General features: G+C 42.5%; 1 protein-coding gene across 5 annotated transcripts in view; it reads left to right on the forward strand.

Moving 5' to 3' along the window:
* kif21b (kinesin family member 21B) overlaps nucleotides 1-17546 on the forward strand; it is a 159756-nt gene that overhangs the window by 82766 nt on the left and 59444 nt on the right. For 4 of the 5 annotated variants that reach the window (XM_057845038.1, XM_057845041.1, XM_057845040.1 and 1 more), the window contains exons 10-23: nucleotides 760-823; nucleotides 2466-2696; nucleotides 6036-6159; nucleotides 6229-6370; nucleotides 7696-7884; nucleotides 7948-8147; nucleotides 8209-8316; nucleotides 8732-9048; nucleotides 9119-9299; nucleotides 10602-10805; nucleotides 10923-11024; nucleotides 13431-13596; nucleotides 13669-13729; nucleotides 13806-13854. In XM_057845038.1, coding sequence (XP_057701021.1) covers nucleotides 760-823; nucleotides 2466-2696; nucleotides 6036-6159; nucleotides 6229-6370; nucleotides 7696-7884; nucleotides 7948-8147; nucleotides 8209-8316; nucleotides 8732-9048; nucleotides 9119-9299; nucleotides 10602-10805; nucleotides 10923-11024; nucleotides 13431-13596; nucleotides 13669-13729; nucleotides 13806-13854 — 2138 coding nt within the window. The remainder of the gene's footprint in view (nucleotides 1-759; nucleotides 824-2465; nucleotides 2697-6035; nucleotides 6160-6228; nucleotides 6371-7695; nucleotides 7885-7947; nucleotides 8148-8208; nucleotides 8317-8731; nucleotides 9049-9118; nucleotides 9300-10601; nucleotides 10806-10922; nucleotides 11025-13430; nucleotides 13597-13668; nucleotides 13730-13805; nucleotides 13855-17546) is intronic. The other variant, XM_057845039.1, reaches the window with a different exon arrangement.

Genomic DNA, 17546 nt, shown 5'->3' on the forward strand with positions numbered 1-17546 from the left:
ATCAAAATCTTTTTTTATCGGCTATTTTTTTGTTGTTGAAAAAAAGTCCATAAATTGACCAGATATATCAATCAGTTGACCTTTAGTATGTATTAAATATTGGGCAGTGATGTCACTGGGCGGCGCTGCCGGGCTACCACTGTGTCAGTCTTTAGCTGCATAAACATGTCATCGATTCTGCCCTTCCAATTTGAACCCGAGCAGGACAGTACTGTCAATATTTCAGACAAATGAAAAAAAACAAGGCAATGATTCAGCTAGCAATGAAGTGATATGCAAACTGTCAAATGGCAGCAAGTCAATATCTCAACAAGCCGACTAGGATCGGTTTAAAGACAATGCTGATGAGCTGGAATTGGATGCAGGTACGACGTTGGGAACTCATCCCACAGCTCTGTAACAAAACAATCTTACCAGCAGCAGAATGTGACAAAATCTTGCCATTTGCCATACGAGCTTCGCTTGCTAGTGAGCACAGCTATTTTCCCAGTCCAGCGCCAACTGCGTCATCACCCCCAGCGTCCATTGCGCGCGTATAACATGGTGCCCTCCGTATGTCAAAACATGTACTAAATATCATAGATTTTTACAACAATGGCAATAATATATGTTTCTAATAACACATTTTAGTAATAGAGAACAAGTGTGGCTTGTTAGAGCGTACAAGTCTTTAAATCCGGGGTTCCCTTGAATACACATACATTTGTTTTTTTTCCCTATTTTATTCCAACTGACTCGGGCTTTCTTCTTGACCTCAAGGTGAAGGCAACCAAGAGATTGGAGCTCTTATTCAGAACTACATCCGGGAGGTTGAAGAACTCAGGTCAGAGCTTAAGAACGAAAGAGTCTCCCTACTTCACTTGCACTACAATAGTCATTTTTGCAATCGTATTTAACAGCTACAGTGGTATGAAAAAGTATCTGAACCTTTTTGAATTTCTCACATTTTTGCACAAAATCACCGTCTAATGTGATCTGATCTATGTCAAAATCACACAGATGGAAAAACAGTGTCTGATTTAACTAAAACCACCCAAACATGTATAGGTTTTTCATATTTTAATGAGGATCGTATGCATGCAATGACAGAAAAGGGAAAAATAAGTAAGTGAACCATCACATTTAATCTGTTTTTTTATTGAATGAGCAACAATGCTTTTTTAGACACCAGTGGCTTTACTTCTGTGTTTTGGATCATTGTCTTGTTGCAGCATCCATCCTCTTTTTAACTTCAGCTGTCTTCGGGTTTTCCAGCAAAACAGCCTGATAAACCTTTGAATTCAGTTTTCCATTAATGATTGGATGTTGTCCAGGCCCTGAGGTAGCAAAACAGCCCCAAATCATGATGCTCCCTCCACCATGCTTCATGGTGGGGATGAGGTGTTGATGTTCGTGAGCTGTTCCATTTTTCCTCCACATATGACGTTGTGTGTTACTCCCAAACAATTCCAGTTTGGTTTCATCAGTCCACTAAATATTTTGCCAAAACTTCTGTGGAGTGTTCAAATGCCTTTTTGCGAACATTAAATGAGCAAAAACGTTTTTTTTTTTGTTTTTGTTTTTTTTAAGACAGCAGTGGCATCTTCTGTGGAGTCCTCCCATCAACACCATTCTTGGCCATAGTTTTACATGTAGTTGTTGTGTGCACAGAGATATTGGACTGTGCCAGTGATTTCTGTAGTCTTTAGCAGGCACTCTAGGGTTCTTTTTTACCTCTATGAGATTCTGCGCTGAACTCTTGGCGTCATCTTTGATGGACGGCCACTCCTTGGGAGAGAAGCGACAGTGCCAAACTCTCCATTTGTAGACAACTTCTCTGACTATCAATTGATGAACATCCAGACTTTTAGACTTTTCCCAGCTTTATACAAATTAACAATCCTTGATCGCGGGTCTTCAGACAGCTTTTTTGACCGAGGCATGATGCACATCAGACAATGCCTCCCATCAAGATAATTCTTACTTGTGTGTTTTATAGTGGGCAGGGGGGCTTTAAACCACTCATCAGTGATTGTGCACACACCTGACGTAAATTTTTTTGGTAAAAATTGGTTTCAATTGCTCTTTAAGTCTCCTTAGGTAGAGGGTTCACTTGCTTATTTTCCCCACCTTCTGTCATTTTTTTGCATGCTATCCTCATTAAAATATGAATGTTTGGGCGGTTTCAGTTAAAGCAGACTGTTTTTTTCATCTGTGTGATTTTGACAAAGATCAGATCACATTTGATAGTGATTTTACGCAGAAATGTGAGAAATTCCAAAAGGTTCAGATACTTTTTCATACCACTGTATAGCAACTAATACATAGTAGTACATTGTGTAACCCTAATTTAAAGTTACAAGTTACTTGTAATGTTATCAGTTTTTAGTCTTTAGGATTTTTTGTAATGATATTTCTTTCATGTTCTCTGGATTCCCAAAACTCCTTCATTCGTGTAAATGAAATTACAACTGTTTCTTCCTTAGATCCAAACTGTTAGAGAGCGAGGCAATGAATGAATCACTGCGATGTCAAGCTGCTCGTCTCACCCCTCGCACACCTTTCACTTCCTCCTGTCTAAGCCCCGCCCCCGGTCACCCTCCCGGCTCCTCCCCCGCCGCCATGTCCATGGAGGCAGAAATGACGGACGTATTGCGCAGAGCCAAGCTCGACATTGAGAGGTTGAAGAAGAAGGAGAGGAGGCAGAGGAGGATGAGGTGAAGATATAATCGCCTCATATTCATCCCTTTTTTTACATAACTTGTGTGAAACCTTCCCATTGCTTATCTACTGGAGCTTAAGAGGTGCATTAGAGGTCACTTAGGCAGTCACTGCCTGAATGGAATTGGGATGCAGCCAGGAGTAAAACTGGCTTTGGCTCAGAATGGCCTCATTCAGACAGCCACTGGGCCGTGAGAGAGTAAAGTGCATAGTCCAAAAGGCTAATTGGGATTTAATGGGATGTAGATGGGGGGAATTTGAAGATTTGATAAGATGCACGGTTGTAAAATGAGGGTAAAAAAATGGTCATAAAATCTACATAGCTAAAAGCAGAACTAATGGGACTGAGAGGAAAAAAATGCTTCGCTAATGTGTCTGCTTTTTATGTTGAGCGCAACACTTGGGAACTTTTTCAAAGCACTAATGGAGACATTAGTGCAGGGGTGTCAAACTCATTTTGGTTTGCATTTATGGCAATTAGATCTCATGGGGGCCGAACCAGTTTATTTTTCGCCAAATAAGTTAACTAACAGGCTGCCATCCCCTTCCCCTCCCACTGAAATATGAGCATTCACAGCTAGTCCTCCTAGTTTATGTGAATTTGTAGGACATTCTTTTATAGGGGATTTTTCACCTAGGTGTGTGTATGAATTCTCAGAATATACAAAAAAAATTCTATCAGTATTCAGTAAATGACTAATAACTCGCCGATCCAAGGTTCAGTCTTTTTCATATCTGGCCTGTATGACAGGTACCCCGGCCTAAACACGACTGCATTAAAATGTTACCCATTAGGCCTGGCATCCCTGCTGGGAACAGGAAACACCCTTTTTTTTACTAGACAGGCTCCTCCTCCAAGGGAAAAAAATAAATTGACAAGATTCGAGCAGGTTCTCATAAGATGATGCAAGGAGGACGTTCTGCCACCACTCTTGACCTGCATGCCGTCCAAGTTGTGTCAAACTGCGAGGGCCCGTTCAGTCCTGCTTGCGGGCCTAGTAATAACTTCATGGCAAAAGAAACTGGACAATTTGGAGGCCTTAACATGCTTGAAAACTCATCAAAATTTGAACATACATGCCGTAAATTTCGATAATTTGCACCCATATTTCAAAGCCAATAGGATATTTTGGATTCAATGTGAAATTTATATCAAGTTACAGGGTGCCTAGGACATTGGTCCTTAGGGAGTTGGTTGGCTCGTCCACAAAATTGGTGAGACTGTGCATGAAACATATGAGATCTAAAGTTATAAAAATTGCGAGTTTCCATTCACGGGCCTTGCCTGGGTGGGGTGCCAAAGTCGGCCTTTTTTGGGGCGCAAAATGCCAGATTCAGTAAATGACTAATAACTCCCTGATCCAAGGTTCAGTCTTATTTTTTTTTTTATGTCTGGCATGTATAAAAGGTATCTCAGCATGAACACAACTGCTTTGAAATATTACCCATTAGGCCTCGCGCACATGCTGGCAACAGGAAACGCCCTTTTTAACTAGACAGGCTCCTTTTCCAAGGGAAAAAAAAAATCAATTGACCTCATACCTGCATCAGGGAAGCCTTAAGACATGTGTTCAGGTGCCTGATGAAAAATATTGAGGTTTCGTTGATGCAGAGGGGTCCAAACAGGATTGTGAAAATGACTGTCGCCATTTTGTCTCACCACAAACTTCGAACAGTCACAACTTGGCAGTCCAACATATCTGCGCCAAACTCCCCGTGCTTGGTGAGAGTCGTACCCTGAAAGGACTTGTAGAGGTCATTTGCATTAGCCCTACAGCGCCAGCTAGTGGCAACAGAAAGTCACTCATTTTACTGATACATGTCCATTTCCGTTTAGGTTGGTCAGTGTAGTCACAAGACCTTTTGTAATACTACATTTTAATTAGCCTGGTACACCAGACTCACCGCTGTTCCAGCTATTGAGTCTGGCCACCATTCCCGCGGATACAATTTCCAGGGCGGAGAAAACCACAGCAAACAGACAGCGGAGTGGACCAATCAGCGACGGGCAGGGCAGACGTCACGTTATTAAAGCGACGAGGGCAGTCGAGGGACTTGCGCGCGGAAGTAAACGTACGAGGAGAGCGGAGTTTATTCAACATGGCTAGCGCGGGACAGACTTGTCAATGACTCGTGTCGATGTGTTTTTGGCCATTTAAAACTGATTTTACCGTGGATTGGAACATATTCTCGGCTTTCCTGTCAGCTTTGTTGTAGAGATGACTTCCGACGCGTAAGAGTGACGTTGCTCGTTAAGAGCACGTCACGCAAATAAACGAATCTGATTTGTCGATTGATTTTGTACCTGCTCGAAAAGGCTGTTAATGGGATGGTTCCCAGACTATTTCTCTCAGTGTTTGAAAAATACAGGGAGAAAAGTCTGGCAGAGCCAGGCAACATTTTAATGCCCATGACTTAGTTTCTGTAGCTGGAGGTCGGACCACCAAGGCCCTCGCCCAACTCCCTACGCACCGGACCCCCTTGGCCCCTCCCACAGGTGGTGAGTCCATGGAGAGGGGACAAACATTGCCCTTTCGGGCTGTGCCCAGCCGGGCCCCATCTAGTTCGGATGCCTCCTGGACGCCTCCCTGGAAAGGTGTTTTGAGCATGTCCTACCAGTGGGAGGCCCTGCGGACGACCCAGGACATGTTGTAGAGACTATGTCTCTTGGCTGGGAACACCTTGGGATCCCGCCAGAGGAACTGGTTGAAGTAGCTGGGGAGAGGGAAGTCTGGGCTTTCCTGCTAAAGCTGCTGTAACCGCGACCCGGTGATGGATATTTTAAGTTCCATGTCTACATGTCTCTGTTTGTTGCTATGACGACCCTTTGTTCACCATTAAAAGGAAGTCAATCGACAGGGACTTAGGCAGACATAGAGCCAAACAATTTGGTACACTTGGTTGACTTGACCCAATTAGAAGACTCCCATTTATCATTTTGAATAAGGGCGTGGCTGCACAGCTCAGTAGCGCCTCCTTTTTTGTTGGACACTCTTCAATAGGGGTTTTTTCACCTATATTTCACATCTCAGCATATACAAAAACATCTCTTTCCACCATGCCCACAACTCATAAAGAGGTTCCAAACAAAAAAAGAGGCAGGTTTCCTGGGGGACGATCTGCCACCACCCTCAGCTGCGTGACGTCCCAGTGGCCCAAACTGCAAGGGCACGTTCAGTCCTGCTTGCAGGATTGGTATCAAAATGTTGTTTTTATTGATTAATTTTTACCCTTTCGGGGCTCTATAATCGACGACTCTAATGATGATAACTTACGAACATTATTTCACATCTTGACTTTACTAAAGTTACTATTTTTTTTTAACCATCCTCCAGTCCAGAAATGGAGAAAGGTTTGAAAAAACGTGTTAAGTTACACAACCACGAGAATGGCGACGTCGCTCAAAATGGAGAAAACGGACTGAACGGCGAGATTGATTCAGACGACAATCACGCAGAGGTAACTTGAACGTGATTTAGAACGGAGGCACAAAGACGCATGCCTAATATTATTGATCTTTGCGGACAGGACGTCATGTCTCCATTGCAGGAGGAGAGCGGTTGCGATGACGATGAGGAGGAGGAAGAGGACGAGGAAGGTCGGGAGGAAGATGATGAGTTTGACAGCGATGAAAGCCTGGTGGACTCGGACTCGGATTCTGATGAGAAAGGTGTGTTTCTTGCTCGCCGAAGCTAATGCTAATGGAATCAGATGCTAACACTACAAGTTAAAGGCTAAAGCAACATTGCATTTTCTTTCTTGCCAAGATAAGAAAGCAAATCTTACCACTTGTTTCAAAACAAGCAAGCCTAGAGCAAAGCTTAGCTTAAAGGAAGTTACCCGAGACACGGTTTCAGCTAGATATCATCTCCTCACCGCGATGACAAAAATGGTTCGTCTATGAAATATCTGAGTTTACGTCATCGTTGACGAAAACATCAATGCTAAAGAATATGCCCCGTACCATGTCTAACCAAACTGTACAGGTGCATTACTACTGATACTGTACATACTTAGCGCAAATTTCGATAATTTTGCAACCTTGCCAAACAGTGCCCCCCTCAAAATTTTTCAAAAAGGCCTCTCCTGTTAGGTTTTTTCAACGAAGAGCGAAATTTGGGGAGTCGATACCTTGTGCAAAACTGCTCCAAAAAGTCTCTTGCACCCACTGGCGCCTAGGGAGTTAGTTCGATCTGACTCAAAATTGGTGAGACTATTCATGAGACATATGAGATCTAAAGTTATCAAACTAATGATTTTTTTATTCATGGGCCTGACCTTGGAGAGCTTGCAAAGTCGGCCTTTTTTTGGCAACACGCCAAATTCAGTAAATGACTAATAACTCTCTGATTCAAGGTTCAGTCTTTTTCATATGTGGTATGTATGAGAGGTTTCCTAGCCTAAACACGACTACATTGAAATATAACCTGTTAGGCCTGGCGCCCGCTGCTGGGAACAGGAAATGCCCTTTTTACTACACAGGCTCCTCTCCCAAGGGGAAAAAATCAATTGACCTCAAACTTGCATCGGGGGAGCCTTAAGACACGCGTTCAGGTGCCTGATGAACCTGTTGATGCACAAGGGTCCAAACAGGGAAGTGAAAATGACCATTTTGTCTCGCCACAAATTTTGTACAGTTATAACTTGGCAGTACAACATATCTGCGCCAAACTAACCCGTGCTTGTTGAAAGTCATAACCTGAAGGGTCAAGTAGGGGTCATTTGCATCAACCATACAGCACAGACTTGTGGCAGCAGATTTGAGGCCTTAGCATTCTCGAAAACTCACCAAATTTGTACATTCATGCGACTTGGCTTAAATTTAGATAATTTTGCGACCTTGCGAAAATAAAAGTAACAAAAAACATCTCTGTCAGCCATGTCCACAAAAAAAAAGAGGGGGAAGGTTCAGTCCTGCTTGCAGGCGTAGTTATGCTTATTTTCTAAGGTGTGCTCCTGCTTTAAAACCTGTGACATGTGGCCTTCAACTTTCAGCCAACTTTCAGGCCGACCTTGCCGACTTGACTTGTGAGATTGAGATCAAGCAGAAGTTAATAGACGAACTGGAGAACAGCCAACGGAGGTTGCTGATGCTGAAGCTCCAGTACGAGGAGAAACTCATTCTGCTGCAGAACAAGATCCGAGACACTCAGCTGGAGAGGGACCGTGTACTTCAGAACCTCAGTGAGTCCGCTCTTTTACAGTAAAGTCATACATTACATACAACATTACTACATTGCTCTTCAGTGTCCATGGAGAACTACACAGAGGAGAAAGCTAACCGCGTAAAGCAGGAGTACGAGAAACGTCTTAAAGAGATGAACAGGGACCTTCTGAAGCTCCAAGCCGCACAGAAGGAACATGCGCGCCTCATTAAAAACCAGGGCAGGTATGAACGGGAACTGAAGAAACTCCAGGCGGAGGTCAACGAGATGAAGAAAGCCAAGGTGAGAGAAGAATTAAAGTGAGAACATTTGGGGGAACATCTCACTTGACGGTGTTCTCTAGGTGGCAGTGATGAAGCAGATGAAGGAGGAGCAGCAGAGGAGGAGGCTGGTAGAGGCCAAGAGGAACCGGGAGATTGCCCAGCTCAAGAAGGAGCAGCGAAGACAGGAGGTCAGGCTACAATTAGCGACTTAATTGCAAATGTATAATATCGGGTCACTTCCTGTTGATTGGAGGGCATTTCAGGATCATTTACACTTGATATTGTGTCAACGTCCCTCTGATTTAGGTGAATTTCAGGGTAATTTCCTCTTTATATCGGGTCACTTCACATTGATCTGTGGAAATTTTGGTGTCACTTCCTGTTGGTTAAAGGGCATTTCTGGGTCAGTTCCTGTTGATATGGGTTCACCATCGGTTGATTTGGGGAAATTTCTGAGTTATCTGTTGACTACAGGTCACTTCCTGTCAATGTAATTATATGGATGGGTGTCAGTGGCATGGACGTTTATTTCCGTCATTTGAATGGGCATCAGTACCCGATTTGAACTTATTCATGATGTTCCTCCGTGTTCCTACCCATCAGTTTCAAATCCGGGCCTTGGAATCTCAGAAGCGACAGCAGGAGTTGGTTCTGCGCAGGAAAACGCAAGAGGTGACAGCCTTGCGCAGGCTGGCCAAACCCATGTCAGACCGTGTCGCCGGACGCGTGGCCCGCTGGAACCAGACCTCCCCGGTGACCGACTCCGGCGCGGAGTTGTCAGCCAGCACCACCGCGAGCAGCTCCGAACCCGAGAGCGGGAAGACTGTGAGCGGTTTAGTACGGCAGTGGAACAACAAAAACAATGGGTATAGTTACTCGGGAGAGAACGAAGGGAGCATGGATGGAACACGGGTGATCGGGTAAGATGGCCTCAGTTATGTGCTTCTGCATGCTGTCTTAATCGTTGACATCTCTCGTCTTTCCTCACAGCAGCAGGAAGAAGCTTCAGCATAAGCCAGCAGGTGTCAGCAACGCAGCACCAGCCGGCCGAGCCGTCACCTCCAAGTCGGCCCGTCAAAAGTGGCAAACCCTGGAACGTCGTATTATGGACATCGTCATGCAGAGAATGACCATCGCCAATGTAGAAGCTGACATGGATCGACTCATCACGGTTAGATATAAACATAAATGGGGGCTTCAGCTAGGGGCGGTGGGATGTGCCGCTAGGAAGAACTTCCATGCGGTGGTCCCACTGCCCTCAGCTGGACTCTCCTTTTTTAATGCATACACTGCATACACCCTGGGTCCCGGGTGGATGACGGTGGCCCCTTGCTGGAGATGCGGGATGAGGGACGGGGTGCCAGAGTTTGATCCGCATTGCCGGCAGTAAGTCGGATTTGTTCCCAGTGAGGGTTGGACTCCGCCAAGGTTGCCCTTTGTCACCGATTCTGTCCAGATAGCGCCGAGGGGGTTCGGTTGTGGCCTCAATATTGAATCTGTGATTTTTGCAGATAATGTGGTTCTCTTGGCTTCATCGAGCCGTGATCTCCAACTGTCACTGGAGCAGTTCGCAGCCGGGTGTGAAGTGGTCGGAATGATCGATCAGCACCTCCAAATCTGAGACCATGGTTCTCAGTCAGAAAAGTGTGGCGTGCCCTCGCCGGGTCGGAGATGAGATCCTGCCCCAAGTGGAGGAGTTCAAGTATCTTGGTTGTCTTGTTCACATGTGAGGGTAGGAGAGAGCGGGAGATCGACAGACAGATCGGTGCAGCGTCTGCAGTGATGCGGACTCTGCACCGGTCGAAAAAGAGGTGAGCCACAGGTGAAGCTCCCGATTTACCAGTCGATGTATGTTCCTACCTTAGCGATGGTCACTAGCTGTGGGTCGTGACCGAAAGAACAAGATCCCGGATGCGAAATGAGTTTCCTCCACAGAGTGTCCGGGCTCTCCCTTAGAGATAGGGTGAGAAGCTTAGTCATCAAGCTGCGACTCCTTCGCGTTGAGAATAGCCAGTTGAGGTAGCTCGGGCATCTGGTTCGAATGCCTGCTCTACACCTCTATGGAGAGGTGTTCCGAGCATGTCCCACCGGGGGGAGGCCCTGGGGACAACCCAGTACACTCTGGAGTGACTATGTCTCTCGACTGGCCTGGGAACGCAATGGGATCTCGCTGGAGGAGCTGGTTGAAGTGGCTGGGGGGAGGGATGTCTGGGCTTCCCTGCTAAAGGTTCTGCTTCCGCCCTCCACTCCCCGCGTTTATACTCATTGCACCCAGGCCCTTTTGACATTTGTTCCGCCACTAACATTAACGGCATGGTCTTAGTGTAGGTTACAGCACTCCCTGACTTATTACAAATATTAGTCAAGTTAATGCTGTTTGAACAGAACATCTTGAATCAAGGAAGCCCTGTATTCTGTCCTGATGGAACAAAAATTAAACATGTTCCTCCCTTTTTTTTCCCTTCCGACTCAGAAACGAGAGGAACTAACAGCCCAGCAGGAGGCGTTATCACACAAGAGAGCAGTACTAATGGCAGACGGGGAGGGTCCGGAAGCAGAGGACCGTCTTCTTTTGGAGATTAGTGAGGACATCGAGGTTCTGAACGCAAACATTGACTACATAAATGACAGTTTGTCGGACTGCCAGGCCACCATTGTGCAAATAGAAGAGACAAAGGTATGAACGCAAGCAGACACATAAAGATAAGAAAGTGCTCAGTTTATGAGTCTTGTTAATTGTTTGTTAAAACAAAGACACACAACATGCTCCTCTGACTCCTATGATAAATTACAGGATGAGCTGGATTCAGTGGATACCTCAGTGGTGATCAGCTCATGTTCTCTAGCTGAAGCACGCCACCTGCTGGACCATTTTCTCAAGGCCTCCATTGACAAGGTGCGTCAGTATGAGAACCATGTGTTTAATGTGATTTTAACAATAAAATGCAATTCATTGAAATGAAAAAATGAGCATATGTTTTTTAGATATATCATATCCACTGTTGCCACTGTTGAACTTAACTTCAACGGAAGGTTTTCAGTTAACAAGTCATTATTGGATAACTTCACTTACAATTTATGTATGCGAATCTGCAGTTAGGCATGACCATTAAAGTGCCTATGACAGCAAAAAGCATGTTTATTCCATATTTCACGCGGTATTTTATGCTCCTGAATGAAATGGACCGCATGGATGTGTGCCAATGAGAATGCCACTTGACCGGCGGCTTGTCGCACACCATCCTCGCTCCTCTTCCGTGCCCGCCGGGAAAGCGCTATACTCGGCTTATGCTCGTGCGGCTCTCCCTATTGTCCAGACTTCCAGCCTCCTCTGCCCTCTTCGTGTGCCCGGCAATAGACCGCTATCCTCGGGCTGGGCTCGGGCAGCTACGCACTCCTCCGACGTCAGCCGATTTGTCTGGCGGTCATTCTCCAGCTGCTTCCCTGGCAAAGGAGCTCTCCAGCCCACAGCAGGGGAACGACGAGCTGTAACTTGCTCGCCGCCGGGGTGGGGGTGGGGGGCGAGCGGCGAAGACAATCGACAACCTCGCCGCCGTGTGACATGAACCCGGGTAGTTTTGTATGATTTTTCGCTTCAAAAGGCAAGAATAAGACTTGGAAATGCAGCTCGGTTTGGGTTAGCATGTCGGCTAGCTGTCACGCTTCCTGGTTCGTTTACGCTCTCCGAAGCCTGGGGAGGGAAATGACAAAAGCCGGATTAACTCTGGTGGCATACAATATACTAGGCTGAAAACACAGACAAGGCTGAAAAAGCAGTTTCTGCTCTTGCACTCCTCTTTAAAAGAAACTGCTGTATTTTAAGCCAAAACAACTGTTGTTTAATAGAACAGTTTGTATATATGCTGCCATAGCAGATTCATGCCGCTTTAAGCCCCCGAACTATTTTTAATTTGTCCGTTTTACCCTGAAAACCCCCGTTTACAGACATCGCGCAACCGCTTGTTTCACCCTAGGCATAAAACGAAGGTAATTATATTTATTATTCAAAATGTCTGTCGTTTTTAGCTTAAAATCATTAATTGATGTCTCATATTTCGTTTTTTTTTTTTTTTAAAACGACTTTAAAAATTTTTTCACTCACATATTTTAAACTAAAAAAAAAAAAAAATTGTCACAATGAAAAAAATGGCGTCTGTAAAAAATATCGCTTAATTGTATTTTTTTTGTTACTGTCGCATTTTCTCCGATATGTTAGATGTGAAATAATCGATCCAAACAAAGAAAAATGGAAAAAAAAAAAAAAGTTTAAAAGGGTAAATATAGAAAAAGAAAATCTCAACCACTCCTTGATGTCACAGCTGTGTCTTGACACTCAGTGATACATGTTACATGGAATTTTTGGATCGAAACAAGGCAAGCACGCGATAATATCTCGTTAAAGTCATGTCGTCTGTAATTCTGCTCTCGCGTGCTCTCACCTCCAGATAGGGTTTTGCTGTTAAAAAAAACTTTTTTTTTTAATGCCCTCCTTCCAAATTTTTCTTCCCCCGGAAAATTGAGATTTTAAGCTTTCCAATGATGTATCACACATGCATATCGGACAATTTTGAAAGTTGGCTAAATTGGGGGTCTCAGAGCGGAACTTCAAGTCACCTGAGTGTTTTCCGCCACTAGTAGTTTGGGAGGTGCAAGAAGTCGACAGTTTTGACCATTATGGAGTAATTCTGCCATGTCGTACTGAATAAATGCATTTTTAATATTTCATATTCCGTTTAGCACACGACTGTTATTTGTCATGACATTTGTCATTTATTCAGCAATTAGGGAAAAAAACTTCCGAGAAAACGAATATCCTGTAAAAATATTGGAGTAGACAGATTGAAACAAACGTATTTTCCTCGCTCGGAATCTTCCCCCCTCAATGGGCTGAATTCTAAATCAGATGAAATCGTGACCCTACCGACGTCATCCACCAGCTAGGGACGCTAGAGCACAATAATGACAGGCAAGGGCTAAACGGCAGATTAAAAGACTAATTCCTTGTCATCTGTGCTTTGCCAAATTGTTGCATATAGTCGAATCCTCTCAAAATATGATTCTAATTCACATAATAATGCTATTTAAGATTTTTTAATGCTGTCACGGGCACTTTAAATTAGTTTAAAGTGGCATTAAAAAGAATTAAATGAGATTTGCTGCCACCTGTAGAAACCCTGTAAGACTTTTGAGCATATGTTTGCTGTTATAAAAGTAAACCTCCACGAAAAAATGAAGGCGCTGTTAGCTAATTACGTGAAATATCCTTGTTGATACGGTCACTTATTTGTACGGTTTGGTGTAGAGCTTGCAGGTGGCGCAGAAGGAAGCACAGATCAGACTACTGGAAGGTCAGCTGAGACAGACCGATATGATCGGTTCATCCCAAAATCACATGATCCTCGATGCCCTGCGAGAGAAAGCGGAATACATCCCTGAACTGCAGGCTCTCATCCACAATGCACAGCAGGGTGAGGGAACTGCTGTGTTGTCACGTACGGTAAATGAGTCAATAGTATCAATAAATGGTTTTTCATTGTCAGAGAACGGTTACGCCAGCACGGACGAGGAACCGTCCGAGTTCAGTCAAGCCTCGGACAACAGGTTTAACCTCTTCTAGATTTATACTCACTTAAATTGTCCAAGTCTTTTGAACTGAGCTCATTTTCGCTTCTTCCAGTGTCTCACAAATGAAAGAGTCCAACAGCCAAGATGACTTCAAAATAAAGGTATGTAAATCACTTTACGAGTCTTAGTTACTGAAAGATTTATCACAAGATAACATTGTAATCTTTGAGGTATATTTTATACATTGTTAATTTTCATATTTAATGACTGTATCTACCAATGTTATTGGAGCATGTTTCTTCTTATGAACCACAAGATGGCAGTATAATCGCACAAATAGATTCTTTTGTTGCTGCTATTTCAAACTGCAGTGCTGTATTTCCATATTACAGTGATCCCTTGCAACTTTGCGCCATCAGCCCATCGTGGATTTTTTTCAATTAAAAACAAACAAAAAACTGTATTTGATGTTGAGATGTTAAAATATATGCATGTAAGCCTGTCGCATTAAGCAATAAGTCAATTAATAGCACGGTACGTAAAAATGAGGTCTAGGGCTGTCCCAAACGACTAATTTTCTCCCGATTAGTCAGCCGACTATTTTGACGATTAGTCGACTAATCTAATAATTAAAAAAAAAATATATATATATATTTTTTTACCAATTTAGCAATTAAATTTTTCTTGACGCTTATCAATTAGCAAAAACATTTTGTAACCCCAAAATTATTTATTAAAGTACAAATAACATAAATAACAATAATAAATCACAAATAAACAATGAGTTCAAATGCTGATAGAACTAACTAGTGCTAAAGAATGGAATGTAAACAGATTCAGAACACTGACTTCGCCTTTCCAGCATGATTCAAAACAATTCTTAAAAAAACACCTAGCATTATTATTAGAGGTGTGCAAAATTTCCGATTCTTAGATTATTCGCGATTCGGCCGTGGAAGATTCGAGAACGATTCACAAACATCCAAATTCCGATTGTTGAAATATGCCAAGTAAAGTGGAAGTACAACACACTCAGCGCGCCGCGCGGTCAATGAGGAACGGCGCGAGAGTAGCTAAACATCATGCTTCTCATTACCCGGCCCCTCGGGTAATGCCAATGCTCAACTCACGGCTCTAGCTCAACTCATGCCACGAGATAAAAAAAACACAACAACATGCCTGACTGCTGCTGAAAAGCTGCTACAAAGTAGCATAATGTTATGGTAGATATCATTTATATAGGACTAGATGCATTATGGATTCGGTAGCGTTAGCAGCTCACCTACAAAAAGCTAGATGCGAGCGTTAGTAAACGGCCGCCATCTTAAAGCAGTACACCTCCCTGCAAGGCTGTTGTAGCGAACCTTCCAAGCAAACCTAATTAACTTTTTATCTAAAATACTCCTAAATCGGTAAAATATTGACTTGAATCTATCTTTAAAATAGTTTTAAAACTTTCACATGTCGAAAGTAGACAAAAGGGAAATTATGGAATAACGGGAGCAATTTTAACAACTTTAACGGTTGATTCACAACATTAAATTAATTGAATGTAGTTTAAAGCTGCTGATACAGAATGGGGACTGGAGTTTTTTATTTACTGTTATTTTTGTATATTTGTTTACTGCTATATGTTAACTTGATACTGAAATAGTAGTTTGGTTTAGCCTGAAAGTATTTTTGAACAATTTTATTAAAAAAAAAAAAAAGGGAGGGGGGGGTGCATCAATAATCGTTTTATAATCGAATCGGAGCCTCTGAATCGTAATCGTAATCGAATCGTTAGGTGCCCAAAGATTCCCAGCTCTAATTATTATAGTATAGTACTATATATTATAGTATTTTAATAATTATTCATTGCCAATCAGATTTTTCATAAAGGGTGTCATTTTAAAAGTATTCTTAGTGTAGAATCTGAATTCTGAAGTATGTGGGATTAACTCCAGAAATCGTTATTTATACAGGCATGTGCCGGTATGAGATTTTGATGGTACGATAACCGTGGGCAAAAATACCGCGGTTTCACGGTATCACGGTATTGCAATTATAGCTCCAAAATGTGTTATTTTGAGATGTATGGGTTAAAAATATTTTTTTTTCCATTGAATAGGACTTAAAAAACATTTTTTCAGAACATTGCAACGTTGCAAACTGGAACATGAATATATTGTTAAAATAAATTATCAATAAAAAAACAAATATTTTAAATAAAATTAAACTTATAGACTATACCCACAGCCACAGCTCAAGTAGCTCAAGATTAGAGCAAGAACAAAATAATTTCCATAAAAAAGTAAAAACACTTCTGAATAAAACTTTTTAAAAATTTTACTGCATTACTTTTTTTTGAGGGTGGAAAAGCTCAAGTGAAGTTTTGCCATTTTCAGCCACTGTGCCAGCTCTAGTCTACATGTCACACCTATGTGTTGAAAAACAAAGAATTCATAAGTTCATAAGTTAAAAATGTATAAGTTAGTTTAAAGTGTAAATATTGTTGTGGAAAGGTTTCATCTAAAAAAAAAAAAAAAAAACATTGGGCGTGAGACCTCTCCTTGATCCAGCGAACGTGGATTTGTGCTTAGGGCAAGAGCATCTTTCGTAATTAGCTATCTTTGATGCTATCCCCTTTTCCTCTTCATTCAAGCGAATCAAGCTGGTTTTCTCACTCTACGGCTGTAACACTCGACGAAGTTGCTCCCCCAGCTAAGCCTAGGCTAACATTCGTCTTTGTAAGCTTTGAGTTAGTTTGTATATTGAATTTGAAAGGAAAATGTGTGTTTTGTTTTTGGCGAACTTTTCATGGTGCTAAGTTGTTGATGCTACTCACACATGGAAAAATACAATTGTACAACGTTATAAATGTATTAATTTTGTATATTCCACTTACCATGATCTGAGAGCTCAATAAATTGAAGAAAAGTACGCCTTATGTTTGGATGATTTGTTTTTGGGTTCACTGGCTGTCAAGCCGATAGCGTCACTTTCACACTCAGCAACAAACGGAAGGGGCTGAGCGCTGTTGCGCCAAGCCACTTCTGGCTGCATTTTTGACACATGAAAAATAGCGAATACCGTACTATGGTCTGACGGAAAATTTTAGTGGTTTTGAAACCGTGACATTTTCACACCACGGTAAACCGTGAAACCGGTAACTGGCACATGCCTACAGGCATGCAAACTGGATAGGGGTGAAAAAGGTGACAAAGTAACATGGACACACGGCATGCGCGAAAAAGTGCATTTCATAGTGCAACCAGAGACATCTCGAATTAAACACAGAACATATTAATTTAACATATACAAGTCTAAATCTCTCATCCTCAAATCAGAACATATAAGACGCATTAACCCTTTAAGGTCTGGGCCTATTTTGTCTGATTTTGCATGCCTTTGAAGTTGCCTTTATATTTCAAAGACAGAATTGTTTACGATGGCCTGGTTTGGTCCCTTTTTTTGTGACACCTTGAACTTCATGTCCAAACTGTTGTTTCCTTCACTGACCAATTATAAGTCATAATTTTGGGCCCAAAAAGACCAAAAATTCCAAAATCGTTTTGTCAAAATTTTTAATATTGATGTCCAATTGACAACCAAACATGCGTAACGAACCGTTTTGAAACTTTGTAATATTTATTCAACATGTTAGGATGAACATTCAACCAAAAAAATTTAGAATAAATAGTCTTTTATTTGACAATTCAACATAAACAACAGGTATAGCCATAGGCGTTTTTTGCATTTATACATGCTCTAGTCAAAACAGGTTATATACAGCAGACCAAACAGTGAAGAACAGTGAAAAAATATGCCATCTAACACAAAAAGTGTTTAGAGGCCATCTCTTTATGAGTTT

This window comes from Corythoichthys intestinalis, chromosome 9 (assembly GCF_030265065.1).
Source record: "Corythoichthys intestinalis isolate RoL2023-P3 chromosome 9, ASM3026506v1, whole genome shotgun sequence".
Classification (NCBI taxonomy): domain Eukaryota; kingdom Metazoa; phylum Chordata; class Actinopteri; order Syngnathiformes; family Syngnathidae; genus Corythoichthys; species Corythoichthys intestinalis.